The following is a 23,627-nucleotide window of genomic DNA, read 5'->3' as shown; positions in this document are numbered from 1 at the left end:
ACCGATAGCCTCTGGAGGTGATTGGAAAGAGTAGAAATTGACCAAACAAACAGATAACATGCCAGAGGAGTTACCCAGACATTGATGTCCGGCTAACTTTTTTATTTTATTCAAAGATGAATCAAATTACATGACCAATGACAAAGTGGCGGCCAACTCAAGTTGTGCACAACTTATATCATAGCCGCCACTTATACAGTATGGAAAATAAGATGTTTGACAACACACTAAAACATGAATGACAGGAGTAAACTAGTTGGTGTGAGTCCGATGGACGGGGAACGACGATGAATGCAGAAAAAGTGTCACGTTCACGCGCTGTCAACCTGCAATGATTACTTCAACAGCTAGGGGTCCCCACTGTCACGTCTGCTGACCACATGCACACAGGTGCAGTCACACACGCACACACCGACACCTGTGGGGACACAACTAAACAGACAGGAAACCACTCAAACCCATTAATTGACCTCCTGGAAATGTAATAGATGGCTTTATTCAACCTAAAATTCTACAATTTGCAACTCTAACGTTACATGTATGTACTCTTAAAGTAATAACGTTATCACAATGTCAAGTTTTCCAGAACTCAAGTACACCAAGAGTTAATGTGAATAGCAACAGCTTGATGGAAGCCCTCCTTTCAATCAGACTGTACAGGCATCAGCATCTATTACTGAATGAACTATTCTGTCCATGAACTTCATACTACAGTACACAGCGTTTGTATCACATGTAAGTTACAACTGTGTTCCATTCATACAAGATGACTTCTGTTCTATCACTGGGATATACTGTGTTCTGCAGCTGTCCACCCAAGCAATGGTCCTATTAGGTGTGTAGTGGGTTATGGTTCTTCCTATTAAACAACAGTATAACCAACTGTGGTATTGTGTGCCCTTATAATCAAGGTGCTTATTACTAGTATATAAGAAGTCCTGGGTTCAAACCCTTGACAGGCCCTGATGTTGTGCCCTTGGGAAATGCACTTTACACAGTTTGGTGAATATAGACCTTTATTTATGTATGTACACATTGTACCACAATAAATACATGTTATAATTAAGTACCATGTCCTGCTATTTGATATTTTATTTCTTAATGGAAGCTTGATGTACACTGAAGCAGATACATGCAAAATTAATATATAGATTCATAATTTTTCTATCCCCAAACTACTGATGAAAATACTGAGGCTGTGTAAATGCTAAGAGAAATCTGGTGATTAGACAATATAATAGTTATACTAGTACTCTAATACCACTTCCTAAATGCCCTACAAATAATGAGCAAATAAAAATTCTTAATCAAATACCGGTATATGATGGCAAACAAAAACTAAGTCTATATTCTAAACTGTAGAAACTAAACTGTATCAGATTCCTGGATCTAACGTTACATGTCTTTCCAAGCTGTGTGTAGAACAAGTCAGGAATATACATGTATGCAGGAATGTATTCATTCCTGTCCTCTCATTGAACAAGAATGCTCCTATCTACAAACATGTTAACTTGACTACAAAGACAGTGACACTACAAGTACTGAATTGAAAAAAAAGGAATTTAAGTACACTGAAGGACCGTGGTACCTCTGCACCATATGTATAGAATGTAATACTGACATAGAGAGAGAGAGAGAGAGAGAGAGAGTAATACTGACAGTCCAGTATTAACTAGGAGTACAGTTTGTACTACCTACCTGTGGTAGTTCTTCATAGTCGGATGTACTATGTGCTAACTACTACATGTATATGTACATGTATAACTACACATATATACAAAAATGGTGTGTTATGCCTTAAGCCAGTTTAATACTAGTAGTTCTGACTTAGATACAAAAAATTCATGTTTCTCAAAAATTCAACTAGGTTTACCAATTCAGCTCAGTAAAAAAGGTATCCACATTTGCACCAGGAAGGGATTAATTCCCATTAACAAAGTAAAAAAGATTTTGAATTCAATTTCAAAGCTAAAAACTTTCTTGCCTAATGCTTTAACACTAAGTTTTACCAAGGATGTTTTTCTGTTACTTGCAAACATTGCAAGCTCTCATATAATTCATCCTTCTGCACTTTTGACAATCTTTCTGCAAATACACAAGCCACTAGTACTATTTCTACTAACATTCTTCATGGTCCACAGAATCAACAGAAAAGGTACCAAACATGATGTGAACTACTGTTTATAATTTGGTCACAACTCATGTGCATGGTGGTCTCATCAACTGTAGAAAAGGAGATTCCCACAAGAATCATAAACTACTAGTACTATCTTCATGAGCTACTATCCTTGTTGAAAGATATGTACATGTACTATATCGCCAACTTGTAATTCTTGATACCAAGGAGGTTATAGGCGTATACAACAATGTATACATGTATATAACCTCCTTGCTGATACTAAGGTTGAATTCTTGTCAGCCTGTAAAATTTCATTTTATTCATATTTTCACCAGTCCTGTAATCACCAAGCTTTTCTTTCAAATTGCAGGATGGTTTTCAAACCCTTGTTCATCATACATACAGTATACACTGTACATGTACTTAGCTGGAACCCTGACACTGCACTTTCTGTTAAGAACAACACACTCTAAAAAAAACATCCCTGCAATACACATTCATCTATTTCTCCAAACTGAACACATCTTTTCAATGATGATCCCTCCAAACTGAAACCTAGATGTTAACCCCACCATCGTCCTCCTCTTCCATCTGACCCTGACCGACCCCACCCTCCTGCCCGAGCCCCGCCCTCTGTGCCTCCAGCCCGGTCTTGTTTCTGGCCATGAGTGGCTTCATGCTGCGCAGGAGGCTCTGGAAGAGTTTTGGAAAGAGCAGCTCCTGCGAAGCCAGCAGCTGTTTGGTCCGGTGACGCTCTTTGGGAGCCTCGAAGCAGGCGGGACAGTTCTCTGCGATGATCGGGAGCTTTACCTACAACACAAAAAAATAAACAGAGTTTCAATGTATCAGTCTACATAGATGCAGCAAAATATTTCACTGAGGCACGTATTTACATTTATGAGTTTTAATTTTGCTGTTTCAACGGAGACCAGAACTAATTGGTATTATTTAAAGATTGTTCCACTTTTCTTGTACAATCAACCTAAACACACCACAAAAATCACTGTGCAACAGAAGCTACTTTAATACCTTCTCAGCAAAGTTGCGGAGATCTTTCTCTCTGACATATACAAATGGCCGGATGACTCTCAAGTCCTCCTCCCTGAAAAAAAGAATAAATTAGCTCTTCATAAAGCAGTTACCAGTTTACTGAAATTCAACAAAATTCCACAACAAATCTATAATTTCACTATTCAAAGTTTACAGTGATCTAAGCCAGTGTGAAGGGTAACTTACCTGACAGTGTAGTTGGCCTTCATAGTCCTCAGCAACCCATTGTGAAATGCAGACATCATGAAGCTGAAGAAGATAACAAGAAGTTGACTTTCCTTCTTATATATACATTGTATGTTCATGGAAAGTGCATGTAAATTCTTTTTAAAAGTATTCCAAAAGTGTCGCTGATGCATTAGCCCATGGGTGCATACATGTACCTCTGAATGAATACACTTAAGTACTACTACATAGGCCTACAGTGTGCATTCCTCAATATTTGTCATTTACACAATGTGCAGTGGGTACTACAACATATCAAATTAGCACTACTATCATATCAAATATGGATTAATATGGGCCAAAACTTCAGGTACATGACTTCAGGATCTTTTTTCTAAATGTTAGTTAACAAACTAATCTGCTGACATCCTGATAGGCACCAGTTGTCAAATATCCCGGAAGTTAACAAAAATTACCTTTCAGCCAAATCATCCAAATGTTGCCCCATGGCGAGCACGTTGTACCCCTCCCGCCGTGCGCAGGCGTAGATGCGCCCTCGCTTCATGCGGGAACAGTAGCTGCAGATGGAGGTGCAGACAGCCATGGAGGCAGCCTGGGCCATGATCCCTGCAGAAAGTCATGTAGAAGTACAACGTAAAGATACGCAACAACATAACAAATGCTGTTCTCCAATAAAACAATGCATTTTGGATGTACATGTACACCGTATATGTACATGTACATATTACTAAAAATAACAAAAAGCTCAGAGATAGTTGTACGTACATACACTAAAATTAACTTTAACCACTAAAAGACGGCAGGACCTGGTGCAATCACTGAACCTGTCCAATGTTTCAATTACAAATAAAATATTGCATGTGGCTTGCTGGTCTCACCTTGTTCTTCATAAAAGTAAGGCACACCAAGTTTGGACAAGTAGTCCTTCAGTGGACTGGGGTCATACGAAGCAGTCTGCGGGTCAACGGTCACGGCTCCCAGGTCAAAGTGGATGTTCTAAGAACAAAACAACTAACTGGTCATCATGTGGCGCAATAGTTAGAATCTAAGACTATTTCTCCTACTCTCCAAGCAGAAGTTGATGGGGAAGATTGTGAACTTCTTCTCATACAGCCTATTTTCATGTGTGCCTGCTGTCAGAAAATGGGGCTTGTGAAAAGATGGTCACAATCTTCGCAAGCAACCTCTGCTGGCAAGTTTGTTTGGCCCAGAATCAAGAGGTTCTTATTATAATAATATGCCTCGATGTTGCGCCCTTGGGACAGGCATTTTACATTTCCTCACTTGACTCCAGTGAAAATGAACATACATGTGGATTTGTTTAGTTAGGGATGACATTAGGTAGGAAATGTAGGGGACGACAGAGGAAATCCTGGCAGGATAACATCACAGAGTGGACGTCCCTTAGCCTGGCCGAAAGGCTGACTGCCGCACGAAACAGACGAGCCTGGAGACAGATGTCCATCTTCATTGCTACCTTGTCCCCCCAACGACCCGGAGGTCAAGGGATTAGGTAGGTAGGTAGGTAGAAACTGCCTAAAACCACAATGCCAATGAAAAAAGATGACAAACTAAAATGTGACTGACCTTGCTCTTGGCGAAGAACTGGTACTGCCTGAGGGTGTGGAGGAGAGACAGGGAGTCCTTCCCGCCCGACAGGCACAGCAACACACGGTCCCCGTCCTGGATCATGCTGTACTCTGTCATGGCCTGTACAATCATAGGGAGGCATCAAAATGTTACAATGTTCATGTTACATGTGGCACTCAATTCATTGACTAATGAAACAATTTGTGTTTTTAAAATTTAAAAATGCATTTCAAACATTTTTTCTTTTCTAAAAATAAGATTTTTAAGATCAGCACTAAATTTCACAACATAGCCGACTTTGGCTGAGGGCACTACCCGGTTTTTTAATCTTAAGTACCAGTCAAACTGGGATGATTGACAAAGTCAATTTCTAGCCCAAAGCCAGTGAGTTGCTGAGGCTACAAATTGACAAACAGAAACACATTACAAATTAAAGTCAACCAACTACCCACTCATTCACACTCACATTCACTCTTTCACTAAATCTGAACAGTTAGAAGAAATAGTCAAAACTGCCTACATGTACTTACCTCAATGGTTAGTTTCATTATTCTCTTAGGTGGAGCGTGCCATCTTGGATTGTTGGGGTCATGTTTCATCTTGTTCTTCGTCTTACTTCTCTCTGAGGAACATCTATCTGTAGCATCTGACTTTCTGCTGTCAGCTGTTCCAGCATCTCTTTCCATCTCATCAACAGATAAGATGGTATCCTGTTTTCTAATTTTAGGAGAAGCACCACCATTATTTAAACTTGTTTTACGTTCTACAGTTTTCTTTGTTTCCCCTGATGTTACTGTCATTCTGGGCTCTGTACTTGTAACATTGTTCTCAGCATCTGTGGGGAGATCGATATGAAGCGTCCCCTCGTGGTTGAGAGTGTCTTCTTCTGTGTCGCCCTTTAGGGAGCAATCTTCCAACCGGTCGTCAGAAGTCGAGTCAGCACTATTGTCCTGCTCATTGACGTTGTCAGCCATGCTATCATTGCCCTGGTCGATGCTACTGTTGCGACTGCTGGGAAGTGATCCCCAGATCTCCCAGTCGACGTTCTCTCCACTACCGCTGCCTTCCAGCGTGTCTTGTAGCTTCTTCCCCCACTTGTGGAGGTCTAACATGTCGATGGAATTCCGACGTCCAAACATGGGCAGCTTCTGGCCTGTCGGAACACAAATGTCACATCAGACTTGTTCATATACATACGGAAAAAATTCACAGTGTTGTATTATTACAGCCAGCAGGTACCCATCTAAAATAAGTAGTAACATGTGCAACTCCTCGAACACGGGACCCCCATTTAAGTCTCTTCCTAAAGACATAGCAGTTCCAACAAGGAAACCCTTCCCGAAAAAAGGTATGATAATAAAGGCTGCTACACTGTTTTCTTTTCAATGAAGCAAACATGCATACAGATAAGGCACCTAACCTTCCTTTCAGGGTGAGGAATACGCTGTACATAAAACATCACATTCCTTTTTAAAATGTCGTGACGCTTTAGGGTATGCAACAGTATCAGTATGGTAGTTGGATGGTAGAACTTAGCATACATCTGATTGTTGTGTCATGTACATACGGACGTCAGCACCAAGAAAATTGCAGCTGTTTTATCTGAAGACATATAACCCCATTTGTACTAACCTGTTTCAGGCAGAAGGACATCTCTTGTGCCAACTACAAAAGCTGACGCCCTCCTTCTCCCAGGAGACGTCCCCATAACGTTGCTACTGCCTCCATGTGGGCCACCCCCGATGATCAGCCCTCCCCGGCCCACCAGCCCGTCACTGTTGCGTCGGTGGTTGGCGTAGCTCAGAGTGGGAGTGTGGATGGTGTGCCCGCCGAGACCCACATGGCCACTGGTCATGTGATTGTTGAGGTGGCCATCTGGGATTGGGCGCATCAGGTTGCGGCTTCCACTACAAAGACAATAGACCAGTCAACTTAAAATAAATGATACTAATTCTGATATATTGAGATTGCATTACTTATATAAATGTCTTAATGTCATACCTAGGCCATGATCACATAGGCTTCCATAGAATCATTCGAATGCACTTTGCATGCGCAAAATTTGAATACTGGGTTCGTACATTGGAATGCCTTTCTTACAATTTTTTTGTTTGGTGACACTAAATTTTCTCAACTCATGGCGCATGGAAACGGGTGTTTTCTCAGGTGGGTATGATATAGATAAAATAAAACATGGTGTATTCCATATCACCTTTGGTCCCAGCCCACCCATGGGTCAGATCCCTCTCTGGCCTTCGACGATCTTACGCATGCTCGTCCTGGGGCCTCGGGGGATACGGAATACACTGTGTTGTATCTTACCTGTTTATCCTAGCAACATACATGTATAGACACACAAGCACACATAACAGCCTGACTGACCTGCCCCGCCTGTTCCCACTGTTCCCCCTCCAGTTCCTCAGCATGTTGAAGAGGTTCAGGTTGTCCTCCTCCTCTGATATCTCATCCATCTCATCATCCTGTGTCTTTATCATCGGGATGGTCGACAGTCGATCATGACTCTCCTCAATCAGCGCCGGAGTGGTGTCCCCATTGTCAATAACCTCGGGCATGGAGTACACCCTCTTGAGTGGTGAGAAAGGAGGGTTCCTGCAATTGTAACAAAGACATTTATCAAGAATACAGGAACCTCAGAGTCTGTTTAAAGTGAAAGAAAAAGAATTAGTGTGTGTTGCATCACAAATTTAATGTGCATCAAAAAAGCTAGCATTTCTGCAAGGTCAGAGTGGGTAAAGCACTAGCTTTTTCACACAAAAAGCAGCCACTTTCCTATCCTAGCCATGTCAACAGTTGGAGGGACACTAGTACTTGTTGCATGTTCTGTACACTGCCATCATTAGGCCACACCAATTATCTTGGTTCTCAGCCATTTTAAGGTAAAAATGTAGCTAACACTCAAGATGAAAACAGAAGGCTGGGAGTAAAATTTGCATCTTACTACAATGTTCATGTATAGTCAATCCCTTAAACTGTTTGCACTAAGGTACAGCCCACAGACAGAAGGTTTCCCCTCACCTGTAGGGCCGATCCTTGTCAGGACAGACGAGGTGGTCTAGTGCCTCACTTGGCAGAAGGAACCACCTCAGCTTTTCTGCCTCTTCATCAAAAGCAAGCGCTTGGTCAGGTAACTGCAGTCGGGGCTACGGAAAGACATCACATCACGAGATCCACATGGAGTAATCATTTTTTAACATTTCAACATTAATTTTTCAACAATCAGTTTGCAAACCTCATTTTTGACACAGCATAATTATGCATACTATGATCTATTATCAATGAAATTTTATAGTTTTGATGACAATCATTCAATCTTACGTTTGCCCAAATTATTTCAACAAAGGTTACAAAAAATTCCCAAAACTAGGACAGGACGACATGGGCATAACTGGTCATGATCAATGGTAGCTTTACAAACAGCCTGAACAGAAAATCTGAACAGTTACCCCAGAAGAAGTTCATAGGTTTGGACTTGGTACATGTACATACATGTACATGTATACGGCCACATCAGTGCAAGAATCGCCTCTAGCATCAAAGTATTCGCATCAAAATAGCAATCTTTCCGAACAGTTTAAGCTTCTTCAACTTCAATCATTGGAAGATACATATGCATCAATAATGATAATAAAACAGCACTGTGTCTGTATGAAGACACTGTGTCTGTATGAAAACCTTGTCCCTTACAAAAGTACAGTGTATCTGAATTATGCATGGCCAAAGCAGTCCTTACCGATGATGCCTTGTCAAACACCTTCCTGGCCATTTCCAGACACTCCTGAAAAATAAAGTGGTGCAAGGTGAGACGGACATGTGACTTGTAACGACAAGTTCCATCTTGCTATCATTTACAAAGTTACAGATCAAGCCGAGGACAAGTTGGTCTATTCAAAGCATTCTTGGATCTTACAGAGCTGTTACACTCCTCTCTAGAATATTGAGCGTTTGAGCTTACACCTTGAAGTGTGTCTGTAGTGGAGTTGATATGAGTAGAACTGGTGGCTAAGGAACAAATGCAAGTATCATTTCATTTTCTAACCTTGTAATTCTTGGGAAGCTTGCCCTTTGTTTTCTCAGTATCAGGCTCGGGAAAGGTCATGTGACCCGTGCTGTAGGAAATGGAGCCGAGCCACTTCCTGTCCTTAAACACCTGGTGATTCCTGTTCTTCCACTCACCTGTGTCGGGTTTGAACAGGTACTGGGCAGGGCAGAAAGGAATATTAACTTAAAGGCTATCCATAATAACAGTATGAACTGGGAAAAGGGAAGGTTAGAACATAAAAGAGAGAGTACTACCGGTAGTATTGAAATGCATGTTGTATTTCTCAGCAAGGGAAGTGTCACACACCAAATTATCAATATCTCATTAACTATGGAAAGCATGCCCTAATTTGCATGAATGGTGGTGTAATGAAATTAAAACATCAACCTACATGTAAATGACATGATCAATTCACTGCAGTTAAAGGAAACCATAAATCCTGTTTTATTCCAAACTGGAAGGGGAAGAGAGCAATGGCAGCTCAACATGTGGACATTTGTAGCAGCACTACAATGTAGTATTGCCCATTACTAAGATGACAAGCTTCATGGTCATGATCACCTCAAGATTAGATATTGCTAGTTTATCATTTTGGTCACAATTGTTCATTGCAGGAATAGTGTCCCCAATGTGAGGGTGGTGAGTCCTGTGCGTACCTGTGGTAGGAGTTTCCAGCCGTGCTCAGCTATCATGGCGACAGCCTCAAGTATGAAATCCACACATTCGTCTGTCGCAAAGTATGGCAAGTTCAAGCGAGCAAAGCCAGGCCTGTATGAAGTAAACAATGGAAATTTCAAAATGAACTAAACCACTTGACTATGACATAAGTATTATGATGGTGGGTAAGAAAGTAATGGTACTTGTGTCATAGCAGGTTTATTTTTTCATGGAATGAAATTTAGCACAAGATACTTTTTGACTCACTTTTGTATATACAGGACAACATAAGACTCTTAAAGGTTCAAGATCCTAACAAGATAATGAAAATTTTACAGCATGAAGAATCCTGATCCCATATTGCTGTACCTGAGAATCTCCCTTTCTGAGAACTCATTGTATCGTCGAAGATGGTCCCGGTCCAGCCTCCTGTTTGGAAGCACCAAGGGTCATGTTTTATAAAATGAGCTTATATGTATCATGTATCTATTTGGTCCTATCTGATGATTAGAAGAAGAACACTTACTGTATTTTGTACAAAGTAAAGCAAAACATGAAGGAGCTTGATACAGAAATGACATGCTAAAAACAAAACTATCCGATAGATCGATAGATCGATAGATCGATAGATCGATAGATCCATAGATCGATAGATCAATAGATCAATGGATCCGATAGATCGATAGATCCTATAAATCGATGGATCCTATAAATCGATGGATCCGATAGATCCGATAGATAGATAGATAGATCCGATAGATCCGATAGATCTGATAGATCCGATAGATCGATAGATTCGATAGATCAATAGATCCGATAGATCAATAGATCGATAGATCCGATAGATCGATAGATCGATGGATCCTATAGATCGATGGATCCGATAGATCGATAGATCCGATAGATCGAGAGATCCGATAGATCCGATAGATCGATAGATCCGATAGATCAGATAGATCAGATAGATCGATAGATCCGATAGATCCGATAGATCGATAGATCCGATAGATCGATAGATCCGATAGATCCGATAGATCGATAGATCGATAGATCGATAGATCCGATAGATCCGAGAGATCGATAGATCAGATAGATCTGATAGATCGATAGATCCACTGGATCGATAGATCCGATAGATCGATGGATCGATAGATGACTGACTGACTGACTGACTGACTGATTGAGAATACTTATCATAGGCGAAAAATTAGAAGACTTTTGACTTACTTGTCCTCTACCAGCAATTTCTCAATTTTGTTTGCCAATTCCTCATCTATTCCCATCAAGTCCTGGACAGAAAAGACAAAGCAGTTACATACAATGTAGTAAACAGACATGTTGACATGTACATTGACATTAAATACATGTAAATGATAGATTATACATTTTGTACATGTATAAGTACAATGCTGAGAAGGACAGTCATGCATATACAATCCAAATGGCTTGTTTGCTTGTCTATCTGGGAAATATACTCCATTATTGACACGGAATGATCATTTGTATGTACATATTATACATAAATAAATTAGACACTGCAATGGTCTGACTTTTCCATGAGTACATATTGGACATCATTAAGGAAATAAAACTTTATGGTGAGACTTTTGGTAACTTTTTACTTCAGGGTATACATACTACTAGTAACACTGCATACAAATAGCATGTAAGTAGTATAGTTTGTAGTGCATCATACACTGTACATGTATACATGTGCTGGACTGTATGCATATAGATATACAGTATGTACACATGTATGCTTCTTCACCTGTGCGTATGGCCCTGCACATGCACAGCCACCCCGGGCCTGGATACCGAAGAGGTCGTTGAGCAGCACACTGACGTAGTTGTGGTGCAGGAAGAGTCCAGACTGTGGGTGACGCACCATGAAGGACATGATGGGCAGACGCTTCACTTCAGTACTGCCCAGCACCACCAGATTAGGATTGCCCAACCAGAAATCAAAGGCTTTCCTGGACAGACAAACACAGATATACTCAGAAAGATGAACTTGGCTTATAGTGTACCATTGTAAAGGAGTGTCCATTTCAAAGTTATATTAATTGTATGAGAGGTACGTGTATGACAAAGAATGTGTCTTTTTTTGTGACTCAGATTATGAGAACTAGCCTGGTACAAAACCTTTTGTGGAGAGGAGACTAGGGAGCTATAATAGGATTGAATATCAGGCTACATGAGAACTAACTTGATACATCTTGACATGTGTGAATGACCAAATTAAAGTGGCTATTAACTTGGCTCTACATTACATGTACAGTTTCCACAATGTCAGAAAAGACAGACTTACTTGCAGAGCTCTTGCTCCCTTCTCATGATGAGGTCTGAACCTATGGCCTGCAACATGAAAGTTTGTATGAATGGAAGGAGATGGACTGTGTTCATCTACGAAATGTATACAATACAAACATACCTCTGTGCAAGTTTCTGCCATAAACATGCTCCATGAGTGAAAGAGACCATTTACATCAGAGAGTATTAACCGAGACGGGGGCAGAAACCAACTACCGGGCACCTTTGACCCGTTGCTAACGTCAAACTTCCGTTCAGGTCATGTGACAAAGTCTTGGGGTCATTTCAACTTGAGAAGGATCAAAGGACTGATCTAAAGCTAAAATGGTAAGTAATTTACTTTGTAGCATATAAAATCTTCCTAATAATACCCACTTGTTTGAGCTGGAAGACTAGCCCTGCCCGGATGGACTCTACGATGGCAGGTGTTCCACCCTCCTCCCGAGTCTCCACATTCTGCAGGTAGCGATGTGTCTCCCTTGAAACCTGAAACATGTAACACCAGATTAACTACTTACTATAGCTTACATATGATACATCTTGGCCCTGAATGTAGTATAAAGTTACTTCTACAGTAGCAATATCATTGAAATTAATACACTTAAGCTGTAAAATATTGATAGTCTCAAAAGTCATGGACTTACAAAGAAGACAGAGCCTCCTCCACAGCCGGAGGGGACGGGGTTTTGGAACAATGACTTCTTGGCAATCAGAACACCTGTACAAAAATAACATTATGATTCTATCAAAATGTACATTGTGTGAATTCAAAACAGTTTATCTACAATAATTGACACTGGCAGGATTCTGAAAAATAATACACCTTCCTTGTAGGTCAGTATCCTTGATTTTAAATGTTTAGGATTTCAACATTCATCTGACCCCATAGTGTTGTTCTACAGAACATTCAGCTCTGGTCCGTGGTGCTATTCTAGTTCTACAGAACCAACAGTCTTGACAAAAAATCAATAGTATTCTAGAAAACCTAAAGCCCATGTTGTTGTTCTACAAAACCTTTAGCTCTGACCCATGTTTGTGCTGAGTTCCATAACAAGCTCACCTGGGGTTCCAGGTCCCCCTACAAACTTATGTGGAGATATAATCACTGCATCCTTGTGACCTAGTCCTTGATCAGCACTGCAAAACAGAACACTTCATTGTCAGGCACCGCAATACTAAATATTTAGTAAAGAATCTGATATCTGATTTGTATCAATGTTGAAGATTGACAACATGCAAATCATAACATAAACTGGCAAATTTCACCATGAATTCCTGCTAGTTACATTGTACATTGTACATTTCTCAAAAAAATGCCCAGTTGTTTTAGGCAGTAATAATGCAATGTGCAGTCGCCAAACTGTGCTGGGTGTAGTCGCATTTGTCAGGTGTTTAAATCAGCACTTTTACATGGTATTTAATGCTTGTGTCTATGGAGACATTTCAAGGCCTAGTCACCTTGGACAGGTGGTCGCCTTCGAAAGGTGTTTGCCTTACATGTACCAGATTTGACTGTTATTTAACATAGTGAGAGGGGACACTACAGTAAGTAAAGGTAATTACAATCAAAATACTTTCCAAATAAACAATGTTCTCTCTTTTGTGCTGAGCCCCGAATTCCATCTACAATGAGATTTGTTGTTAGATTCTTAAAAGTCATATAATAATAATAACGGCATATGTACCTGGACACAACTGGGTTCATATCAATGTCCACATATGGCCCTGCATGAGGGGAAAAATTATTTACAAACATCAGAACTTTGTCATGTCGATTCATAAAGCATCATAAACATCATGTAGCAACATAGAAATTAGAAACAGAAATTCTTTTGCAAGAGAAGAAATTATATAGGTCAGGAGACTGCAACCATCTCTAGCATTTTAAATATACTGTTGATTTAAACAATTTAATTGGGCCTACCAGCAGATGCATAGTCCCACACAGCGATAGCTCCATACTTGTGTAGGAGGACAGACGTTTGAACTGTGTCAGTCAGGATGCCGGTAACGTTGGATGCTGCACTGAAGGCACCAATCAGCTGAGAGCCACAGGACTGCCATGCCTGGCAGGAACAAAAGGAGAGGACAGACCACAACATTGATTACAGGGAGGTGTATACACAAAAGGGAAATCTGTTCAATCCTGTACTAATCAATCCAGGATGCAGCTAGATTGTTGCCTGAAGGGTACATCCCAATAAAATTTCAACAGGACCCTAAGATGAAAATTTTCAGTGCTATTTTTTCTGACTTTTGAGAATGTGTCCATTATTTAGGAGGAGTTTAGTTGATTCTGCTTACTCTAGTAAGCACACACATTTAGCTATAGGTTAATTACCAGTAATCAGTCATGCTCACATTATCTGTTGTAGAAACAGAAACGTATCATATATTATGTTATTAAATCAGATGATATTCATACTTTGAGTTTTGCTTCAAGGTCTTCGAGGTCAAGTAGGCCTTCATTTGTTTCTGCAATCCGCATCACCTGCAAAGAAAACAGGGCATTTTTATGTTGACAGCTTCGGCTGATATTGAACTCAAGATGATGTCTTCTTCTTGGTTGTCCATTGGTTTTGATGAATACATCTTATAAAAAGCAATCTTGAGTGGCTCCATATCTTAAATTTTCCAACTATTTGTACTGCTATTTTAAAAGTGCAGTTTTCACACCTGGCACCTCACCTGTTCACTCTGCCCAGCAAATTTGAAAGGAACGGAAGTTCCAATTTTGTTCTGTAACTTTCTTTTTTCCCATTTCAACAGCCTCTATCTGGTAATGGAAATGTTTTGATTCCCTTGGATATCTAAGCTTTTCAACTGAAAACCATACTTACAGTGTACTCTGGACCAAATATGACACTTACAATATATCGTAGATCAAGTACCCGACTTACGCTAGACCAAGTATGAGACTTACAATATACCATGGACCATGCAAGTATCAGACTTATGTATCTTGGACCAAATATATCAGTCTTATCCTGGAGAAAGTACAAAACTTACCCTGTACATTGTATCTAAATATGAAACTTACCCTGGATCCAATCTCCCTCCAGGGCAGCAAGTTGGAATGATGCTCAAAGGGACCAACAAACACAATCTAAAAAATGAAAAGGAATAATGCATAAATTTGCCATTGCTTGATACCATATTTTCTGTAATAAACTGTGCTTCCATAATTAACAGCACATCCCTGATTCAGGACAGATCACAGACCACCCCAGCCAGGCAGTACATGTACATGTCACATTGCACTTAAGGAAAACGCAGTTAGGGTACATCAAGAAGATTCAAAAACAATACTTTCCATACATTATCTCTGGATATTCGCCATGTGCAAAGATAATTAACAACCTTTTTTCAGTACTACCAAGTTCTCACCGGAGGTTCTTCCATGTGCAGGGAGTGGATGAGTTTGTGGATGGCTCCCGTGCAGCCGCTGCCCACAAAGATGACTGCGTCATGCTCACCTGCATTCACAGCATTACGGATGATGTCTCTGTGGGAAATGAAGAAGTCTCTCATTTAGTTATTAGAATAATTTATGTAAATTCATAATTTGAAACGTGCCCCCTGCAGTTTCAAAAAAGCTGCTAGAGGGCCCAAACTAATGCCACTTCTTCTCAACCACTAAAGATATCTACCTATATACCTAAAATCATGACCATAGCTTGGCCAGAAGACAAGATATCAAAACTAGAAATTCCACTGCAGTACCATAGAAAGCCACCAGGGGGCCCAAAATCTAGACCTACCTACCTATCAAACATCAAGAAAATCCATCCAGGCATTCTCAAGTTATCATGTTGACACATACACACACAGACGTACACACGAACGCTACCAAAAGCATTAACCTTCTTGGTGAAGGTAATAAGATGCCTACATGTACATTGCTAGATTCTATATTGAATATTCACACCATTTAGTTTCAGGCAGAGTTGATTGGCATAGCATTATAACGTGTATGCCAATATTACGCCTCTAGTACATTGTAATTGGGACAACTGTGGAGTCTTAGTTTGACTCAAGTTCCTAAAGCTTCAGTCAAATCACCCACCGCAAAACTGGATTTGGCAGGTTTGTTTGGGTACAAAAAGTTGGAGGTCAACTCTGGCATTTTAAGAAGTGACAGCCAAAAGACTGAAATGACACCGGGATATCACCCCTGTCCCAATGGGTAAGTCCAGCCAATGAGAAAGCAGGGCCATTTCATTTACAGGTCAATCACGGGTCAAAACATGGGAAAAGTCATCATGCGATCCCGTGGAAGACAGATCACCTATCAGTAAGCTGCCTACAATTCATAAATCATACCAATCCATCTTCTTTTCTATATCTACCACTCAAATTTGGAGACTATGCCATCTTCAGATCAAAAGATCCTAAAATCAGAAGTTAACTGTATACTGCAGAACCATAACAAACCAGTAAGGGGCCCAAAATCTAAGTATTTCAAGGTCTCATCAAGACCTACCCTCATACAAAACATCAATGAACACATTCCACCTAAATCCCAAGGCATGCTCGAGTTATTGTTTTCACAGGCCGATGGACACACACCAAAGACATTAACCTTTTGGCGAAGGTACAACCTGTAATTATCCTTACCTTGCTTCATGCCTATACAGAGTTGTCTGTAATGATGTCACACTGGTGGTAGTATGGGTGTTTCCATAGACCGGCAAAACCTGATCTCGAATGTAGTCCTCAATGAAAGTTAGTGCCCTGTGGGAGGAACAACATTTCAGATGGTTCAATTTGTGCCCACTCATACTCATAGAGCTATGTATACCTTATGCCCCCATTCCACTTGACCATTCATTGCATTTGTGTAACCCTTGGTTTTGCATGTGGAATATCATGCAAAACAAATGTAAAAGTATGACTGAAAAGACAACAAAACACACAAAGCGTTAAAAAAAATTTTTTTCATCTATGAAATTCGTTGAGCGATCTGTCAGATTTTAGGATACAGTGCGATCGCAGCGAGGTAACTCGATCAGGTTGCCAGCCAAATGGAATGGAGGTGTTAAGAGCAGATGTCTGAAGAACAAACGTGAAGTAAAATGAGAAAAAGGGGGCTGAAGTCTTGGGTTTTCTCAACAGCCCTTTTGGGGGATTTTAGATGTCAATACATTAAATTTGTAGCTCCTTAAAATTAAGGTCTCAAGTAAGAAGGCGTCCTGACCAACAAGGTGAGAGGCTGCGTAAATAAAGTGTTTACAGCAGTCAGAAATTCCCTTGCAGCCAAACCAGCTGATACAGAATGTCAATCACGTGTGGGTGAAAGCTTACTCATAACTGAAAAATTAAGTACTAAGGGCGCGGTCACATTCGTTATGTGTCATCAATTTATTTTGATGCCATAGGATTTTCCAGCAGGCTGTGACAGAACCGACTGGCAACAAGACCTACAACAGCCTTTTCTGTAACAAGACAGCTGAAGATTTACAACACAAGAACGACAATCAACAAAATACCCTCAGTTTGCCAAAATACCCTCAGTTTGCCATGTAAGATGAATGTGACCTTAATTGTTGGCAGCAGTGCACTAGGTCAGAGATACACAGTTCCCTGTTTGGATTGATGCAGTCGCAAGATTGCAGCAAAAAAAGTGACTCTTGTTGGAGGTGTGTGTCGGTGTGGTTAACGTTGTAACTGCCACAGAAAGAAACTGTGTGTGGACTGTGGAGCTTTATGGTCACTTTTGATTCTACCTGATATACATGTAGGGTCAATCTACTTGACATCAGCCACCTGCTTCAAACATAAGTTCATAGTCTGCAGTTACTTAAATACAGCACATGATTTATGTTCTAATGCCTGTGTGTGCCTCCCCTTTCCTTGCAAAGCCCACAAAAGTGACTTATTTCAGCTGCAGCCAAAGCTTCCCTGACCATTGCAGGCTTTCACCTCTTGCAGATCTTGGCTACCATGAACACGAACCTGACCTAAATGATCTCATCAGCAACAAACATGCAGTTTTCATATTTTGCTGGGGATGATTAAAGGAAATCCGTTGTGCCCGACTATTCTTTGGAAGAACTCTATTAAACTCTACGACTTTTAGAAAACACATTGGGAGTAATACAGGATCAAGACCTTCTTGTCCATGTGACACAGTTCAGGAGGAGGGGAGGTGGGCAGCTGCAGGATTGTCCTTCTGACACAGTTTAAGGAGACAGGTTATCTAAGTACAAGGATACACTTTCTATGCTTCCATTGTTGCAGTGACCCCAGAACTAATCAGCAGGCTCCTGTCAGTGTACATTCTTCGGTTCAGGCATGCTTCCTTCAAGGCCAGAGACTGTCCCCATTAGATTCAAGGACTCCTGGAGTAGATCCAAATGGCAGCTAGCCCAGAATCCAGGCCTCATTATGACACCAATTGACATCTGAAGACCTCATTAAATAATAATGTATGACAAAAGGTTACCAGTTTATGGTCAGTTAAGGGCATGTGTAGATTTCCAGGTGACTTATTCAGAAACAAATTCCCTTGAGCAGCAGCATGGATGAATCATAATTCATATGATCTCTGTGCATGCATCTTCACATCAAACTACAAAAAATGTTGTAATGTTTTCTTCAGTGGCTTCTCATAAATGGTCCATGTTCAGTCCACATAGTACTGTAAATGTATAACTTTTTACATTCGCGGTGGTTTAATGTTTGCGGTTTTCACGATAACTTCTTCACCATGAACTTAAAACCACCGCAGAAACGGTTGTTCTGTCTTCTCCCTGCCTACCACCTTGTTTCTACCACAAACATCTCAAACACTCCATTTTCTCCCTAGCACAAAATCAAATCACCACAAAGTTGCATTTACAGTATGATTGCTGATGCCGCACAGAAATCAAAATATCGAATCCGGCATGGGTCGGTGTCACGGCCGCTGTCAAATCAGGGCAGTAGGGCCGGCTGAGCGCTGCAGCACGACTGTAATCAGAAATGTTGGCGTATCGGCGAGACTTGAATCGTGTTGACGCATTGGACAGTTGACCACTTTTGATTGACAGCTGGTTCTTCCCTTACATATCAGACAACACGCCCCTTTGACGCCCGATGACGTAATTTTATGTACGTCACTTTATTTTTCTACTTCCAGTACATTTAACAATTCAGCGAGCAGTCAAACCACTATCTACTACTCACTGTATCAAAAGTCACAGAGTGCTTTGAGTTTGATGAAGGTTAGACATCCAGGTAACAAGACATGCCAAATAACAGTTATACTCAAGCAACTTGGTTAAATTTTGAAATGGTTGCCGGTTTCAAAATTCTATCAAGTTGCTTGAGTAACTGTTATTTAGCGTGGGTCACAGTATGCTAAATACTTATATTTAAATGGGTGATCTTTGCTGAAGAGGGTACAAGTATATATCCAGTACCAGTCTTCCACTAAGCTTCCCATTCAGGGCAAAGGCTTAGACCTAAGACATGGTTAAGAACAAGACTCACACAGTGTCAGTTCTCAGACATAGTCCATATGTCTCTCTTGGCCTTGACCACACCAAAACCATGGGAGACATTCCTCCCTGTTCTTTGTGAACATTTTTTCAATACCTTCTATATCTTGCTATCAAGACGATACAAACATCATGCCTGCCTTGTGTTACAAAACAAAACTAGTACATGTAGCCAAGTGATACCAGGTGGATGATGCTATGATGTGGAGATAGCCATTATCATCGTAATTTTACACAGACCACAAACTGACTTGACTATGATGCATTGTAATCTACAATTGGACGGGTGCACAAGTCTTACACACAAAAGGCAACCTATAATTTAATCAAAAACAAAAAAATGATGTTTGAAGACCAGCCAAAGTCAAGTGCCAAGGCTAAGTGCAATAGTCACTGATTGTGCACCTAAGAATTCCTTTCGATTTTCTGAGCCAAATTTGGCCTTGTGTTTGGAGCAAACATCATCAATTTTGGATGTTGATTGGGGTATAAATGTCCCATGGGAACTGCAAAAGAAGTGGTTGCTGGTTGGATAAGAAAGTTGGTTATAACTTCATGTAAAATTGGACGGCAATATTTAATGTGGCTTATGAGTGGATGTGGTTGGCTGTGCCAGGTTTGACTCGAGAACCAGTTTATCCCATGTTCTGTTCCTGGGAATGATTTGTTCCTCAGTATCTACGTTCCTGTCAAGTTCACCTTCTTAATCACCTGGGACTCGGTGCACATTACAACTATATGTCAACAGCAACTTCCTGCTTGCATGCCCAAAAGCATGCGCTGATGTCATCTAATGACGTCAAGGATCCTGACATCACGCAGTTTTTCCTTCAACAATTAGACTCCTTTCCTTCATGTGACCAAATCACTTCCAGAAACAACAGGCTGGGCCTTAAGTTCAAGGCTAAGGAGCGACTTCAAGCACTAAATACAAACAGCAGGGCAGCAGGAATTCCCTGTGCAGCCCTGTCCACGCAAGCAACAAGTCTACTGGGGCTGGTTGCCATGGATGAAGGTAAATATATTTCCCACCTACCAAACCACAGGAAGCCTGCAAAAGTTCAAGTGAGGAAATTCTATCTGGGTCTGGACCAGCTAACCAGCATGGGCCAGCAGGACGGCTCTGCTGGCAGACATCACAACACAAACTTCAACTTCAGTGACTACCAGTTTCTATCAACAATGTGTAAAATAGAATTTCAATTCCATCCATGGGGGAAAGCAATCTTCATGTGGGAGCCATAGTACAATAACATGAACTTGAGAGTTGGCATTCTCTACCCAAGTTACATTGTATGTGGGAAAGTCATATCTTTTGGCTGAATTCCAGACAATGGAAAGCAATGATTGGCCTTAGTACACGATGGTCTCAGTACACGCTGACATACATCTGAATCAACAAGTGTTTTTTTTTTAACTCAATGGTCACGTAACAAGAGAGGAGACAAGACACTTCATCAAGGTCATGGGATCCATCCACTTGGTGTCAACAGATAGCGATGATTATGTGTTTTTGTTGAAAATTGATTTTGGGCTTGTACCTTACTTCTGAGTATGATTTAGCATTGAAAGTGATGTGCCCCTTCGACTTCACCATAGATTCACCATTGTGTGAGCGAAGTTGCAATAGCTCATGCCATGAAACTTAGTGTTAGGATTTTCTCTGTAATTGGCTTGATTACATCCAATGTTTGTCTCTCCCTTATGTCAGTCATTCTCGTCGAAAAATTTGTGGGGATGGCTTAAAAAATTTGATTTTTATCCTACACAAAAATGCACCATTTTGCACATTGTTTTCTACATGAAAATCATGTTTTTCGCTCAAATTTACCAAATTTGGAAATGTTGAAGAAAACAAAACCCAGTTGTTCTTGTAGATGAAGGGATATCCTTCCTTCCCATACACTTCAGATCATTAACTGGAAGAGACAGTCGTTAAGACTTGAGAGCGTGCAGCCTCAAATTGAAACCAAAAATAAATTGGGGTATGTTCCCTTGAACCCCCTAGGTCCTCACCAGTCAAAGAGGATAACTCAAGAAAGGTGTTTTTTATTACTTTGGGCATACTTGCAGGTAGCTTTGACAAAGATGTACACTTTCAAACGATGGGAATTTCTAAACATCTCATGGAAGTGTGAGGTCTCTGAACTCTTGCTTCGTTTTGCTTTCATCGGGATGAAAGTGAGACCTTGGACATCTAAAGATATTTCCCCTGAGGTAAAGGGGCGAAACACTAATTAGACCCGGTCATTCCAGGCCAGGGTTCATGAATCTGGGTAAAATGCAACACACAGAATTTGGAGCGTCCAGTATGACTGCATAGAGCTGTGGACAAAAGTCACCTGTTTCTGAATCAGTACTTGACAATGTGGACTCGACCCCTGCAATCTTCGTTAGCGAAGCCCAGCCAAGAACTTGACAATAGGACCAACATACCGTTTTTTTATACAACAAATGTAATCATATAGACAAGATTTGGTTGGAAAACATCCGCTTTGATGTTAAGTAAAAGCTCTTAAAACACTGCTGGCAGTGTCCACGTGCACACTGCTGTATGGCTGTGAAACTTGGACGCTGTTGGCAGTGATGGAGTTGAAGTGGCAATGAAGTGCATGTGGAAACTATTATACAGTTTGCATACACAGATCATATGTGAGGGGAAAAGTACGTAGCAGAGATTGCCCCCAGGAACCACTTGTTGGTAAAAGTCGAGAAACACTAGCTCCAGTGGGGTTTGGCCATGTGACAAGCCAACATATAGCCTGTCTAACCAGTAAGACAATCCTGCAGAGGACTCTGGAAGGAGGGCAATGACCTAAGGAAAACCTAGCAAGACAATACCCTTCTAGAAAGGCTGACTGCTGCGTACCAGCAAGGACCTCCTTGTACTAATAGAGACAGGGTTGGACTCTTGGAGGGAAATTTCCATCTTTATGTCTACCTTGTCCCCCCAACAAGCAAGATAGATTTAGAGACTACGCAGGTAGGTAGGTAGGTAAGTAGGCAACAACAACCAATTAAAGAGGCCCTGCTTAGGTTGCCACATAGAGGAGAAGGAATACCTTGACCTAAATTGCCTTTACTTTTGCTGGTGCACTTACATGTAGCTATATTAAAGAACATTATAAAAAGCAACCAACAAATGTGTTCTTTGGCTGAGGGTCTGCATGGGGGGATCCTGGAAATGCTTAACAGGTGATTTAAAATGACCTAATTTGATTGCCTTGTTCAGTTGTATTCATAGGCTAGCTGAAAAAAACAACAACTGGACTCTGTGTTTTGACTTTGGGGCAATCTGACATTTGACCATGCTATAAGACGAATTTGTCCATAATGCTTACCGATGAGGATAATGTGCTACACATAATGATGATACTAAACGTCTGGTAAATAGTGCCGTGAATTCAAGTAGATCGCTGCATGCCTACGCCTCACAGACAAAGGCATGCAAGACCCTCTTCTCTGCTTTGCTCGCTCACTCAAGATCACTTACACATTTATGTAAGACCTGCACCCGTCATGGATCCCCAGAAGCTACTGTCTGGTGTAGCCTTCCCCAGGACGCTAATTTGTTACTCTTCAGGCAAGACTATACTTGTGAAGGCCAGTTTTATTTCTTTGGCTGCAGGGCTAACATGTACGAAAGAAAACTTTGTCTACCGTCTGAGGAAGACCCTGAGCAGCAGCGCTGTACCACCAGTGATGACACCCCCCTCCAAACACACACAGGCGCGCATGGGCACACACGCGCACACACACATCGTATACGTAGTTTTGAAAAACCCTTAGCTTACCTTCCAGAAGCAGTGTAGTCGCAGTAGGTAACTGTAATGTCAATGAAAAAATATGGTCAAGCTTGGAAATGTATAACATAGAAAAAGAGAAGATTTCGTAAGAAATGTGACAAAAATAACCCTCCAGAGACCGCGACGTCAACGTGCCGGTACCTTGGCGAGAGCCGAACGGGCCTGCAAACACTCGGTCCCGCCCGATTAAACTTTCGTCCACGTATTTCATGAGTTTCTCCCGATCCTCGGACTTCATCTTGGTGTGTGCGGTCGGCAGCGCGGTGGGTAGGCTGTAGAAGGTGCGGCTCGCATGTGGCAGAGTAACTCGTCTGCCCCTAAGGGTCTCCATTTTGACTTTATATAGATTCCGGTCATGGGGCAATGGG

At 41.1% G+C, this 23,627-nt stretch overlaps 1 protein-coding gene across 1 annotated transcript; it reads right to left on the bottom strand.

The window, feature by feature from the left end:
* Nucleotides 1-476: 476 nt before the first annotated feature.
* Nucleotides 477-23,627, bottom strand: LOC136436536 (uncharacterized). Its single transcript, XM_066430576.1, has 28 exons — nucleotides 23,401-23,627; nucleotides 23,248-23,278; nucleotides 16,590-16,706; nucleotides 15,360-15,477; nucleotides 15,013-15,078; nucleotides 14,398-14,463; nucleotides 13,897-14,038; nucleotides 13,658-13,697; nucleotides 13,033-13,109; nucleotides 12,617-12,690; nucleotides 12,348-12,458; nucleotides 11,971-12,017; nucleotides 11,431-11,635; nucleotides 10,890-10,951; nucleotides 10,032-10,091; nucleotides 9,662-9,773; nucleotides 9,003-9,161; nucleotides 8,697-8,741; nucleotides 7,982-8,106; nucleotides 7,328-7,555; nucleotides 6,578-6,852; nucleotides 5,476-6,098; nucleotides 4,943-5,065; nucleotides 4,234-4,351; nucleotides 3,811-3,961; nucleotides 3,356-3,418; nucleotides 3,149-3,221; nucleotides 477-2,929 (listed from the first exon to the last, which is right to left on the bottom strand). Exons 1-28 carry the CDS (start codon nucleotides 23,588-23,590, stop codon nucleotides 2,675-2,677), a joined length of 3,756 nt encoding a protein of 1,251 aa, XP_066286673.1. The 5' UTR covers nucleotides 23,591-23,627; the 3' UTR covers nucleotides 477-2,674.

This window comes from Branchiostoma lanceolatum, chromosome 6 (assembly GCF_035083965.1).
Source record: "Branchiostoma lanceolatum isolate klBraLanc5 chromosome 6, klBraLanc5.hap2, whole genome shotgun sequence".
Taxonomy (NCBI): Eukaryota; Metazoa; Chordata; class Leptocardii; order Amphioxiformes; family Branchiostomatidae; genus Branchiostoma; species Branchiostoma lanceolatum.
The sequence above is the reverse complement of the archived record's forward strand: the minus strand, read 5'-3'. Positions and strand labels throughout refer to the sequence as shown.

Coding starts and splice junctions, on each gene's coding strand:
- LOC136436536 (XM_066430576.1), bottom strand. CDS start 23,590: ATGGAGACCCTTAGGGGCAGACGAGTTACTCTGCCACATGCGAGCCGC. Junction 14,039..14,397: donor ACCTTGAAGCAAAACTCAAA/GTATGAATATCA, acceptor TGTTCCTGCCAG/GCATGGCAGTCCTGTGGCTC. Junction 6,099..6,577: donor TGTCCTTCTGCCTGAAACAG/GTTAGTACAAAT, acceptor GTGTTCCGACAG/GCCAGAAGCTGCCCATGTTT.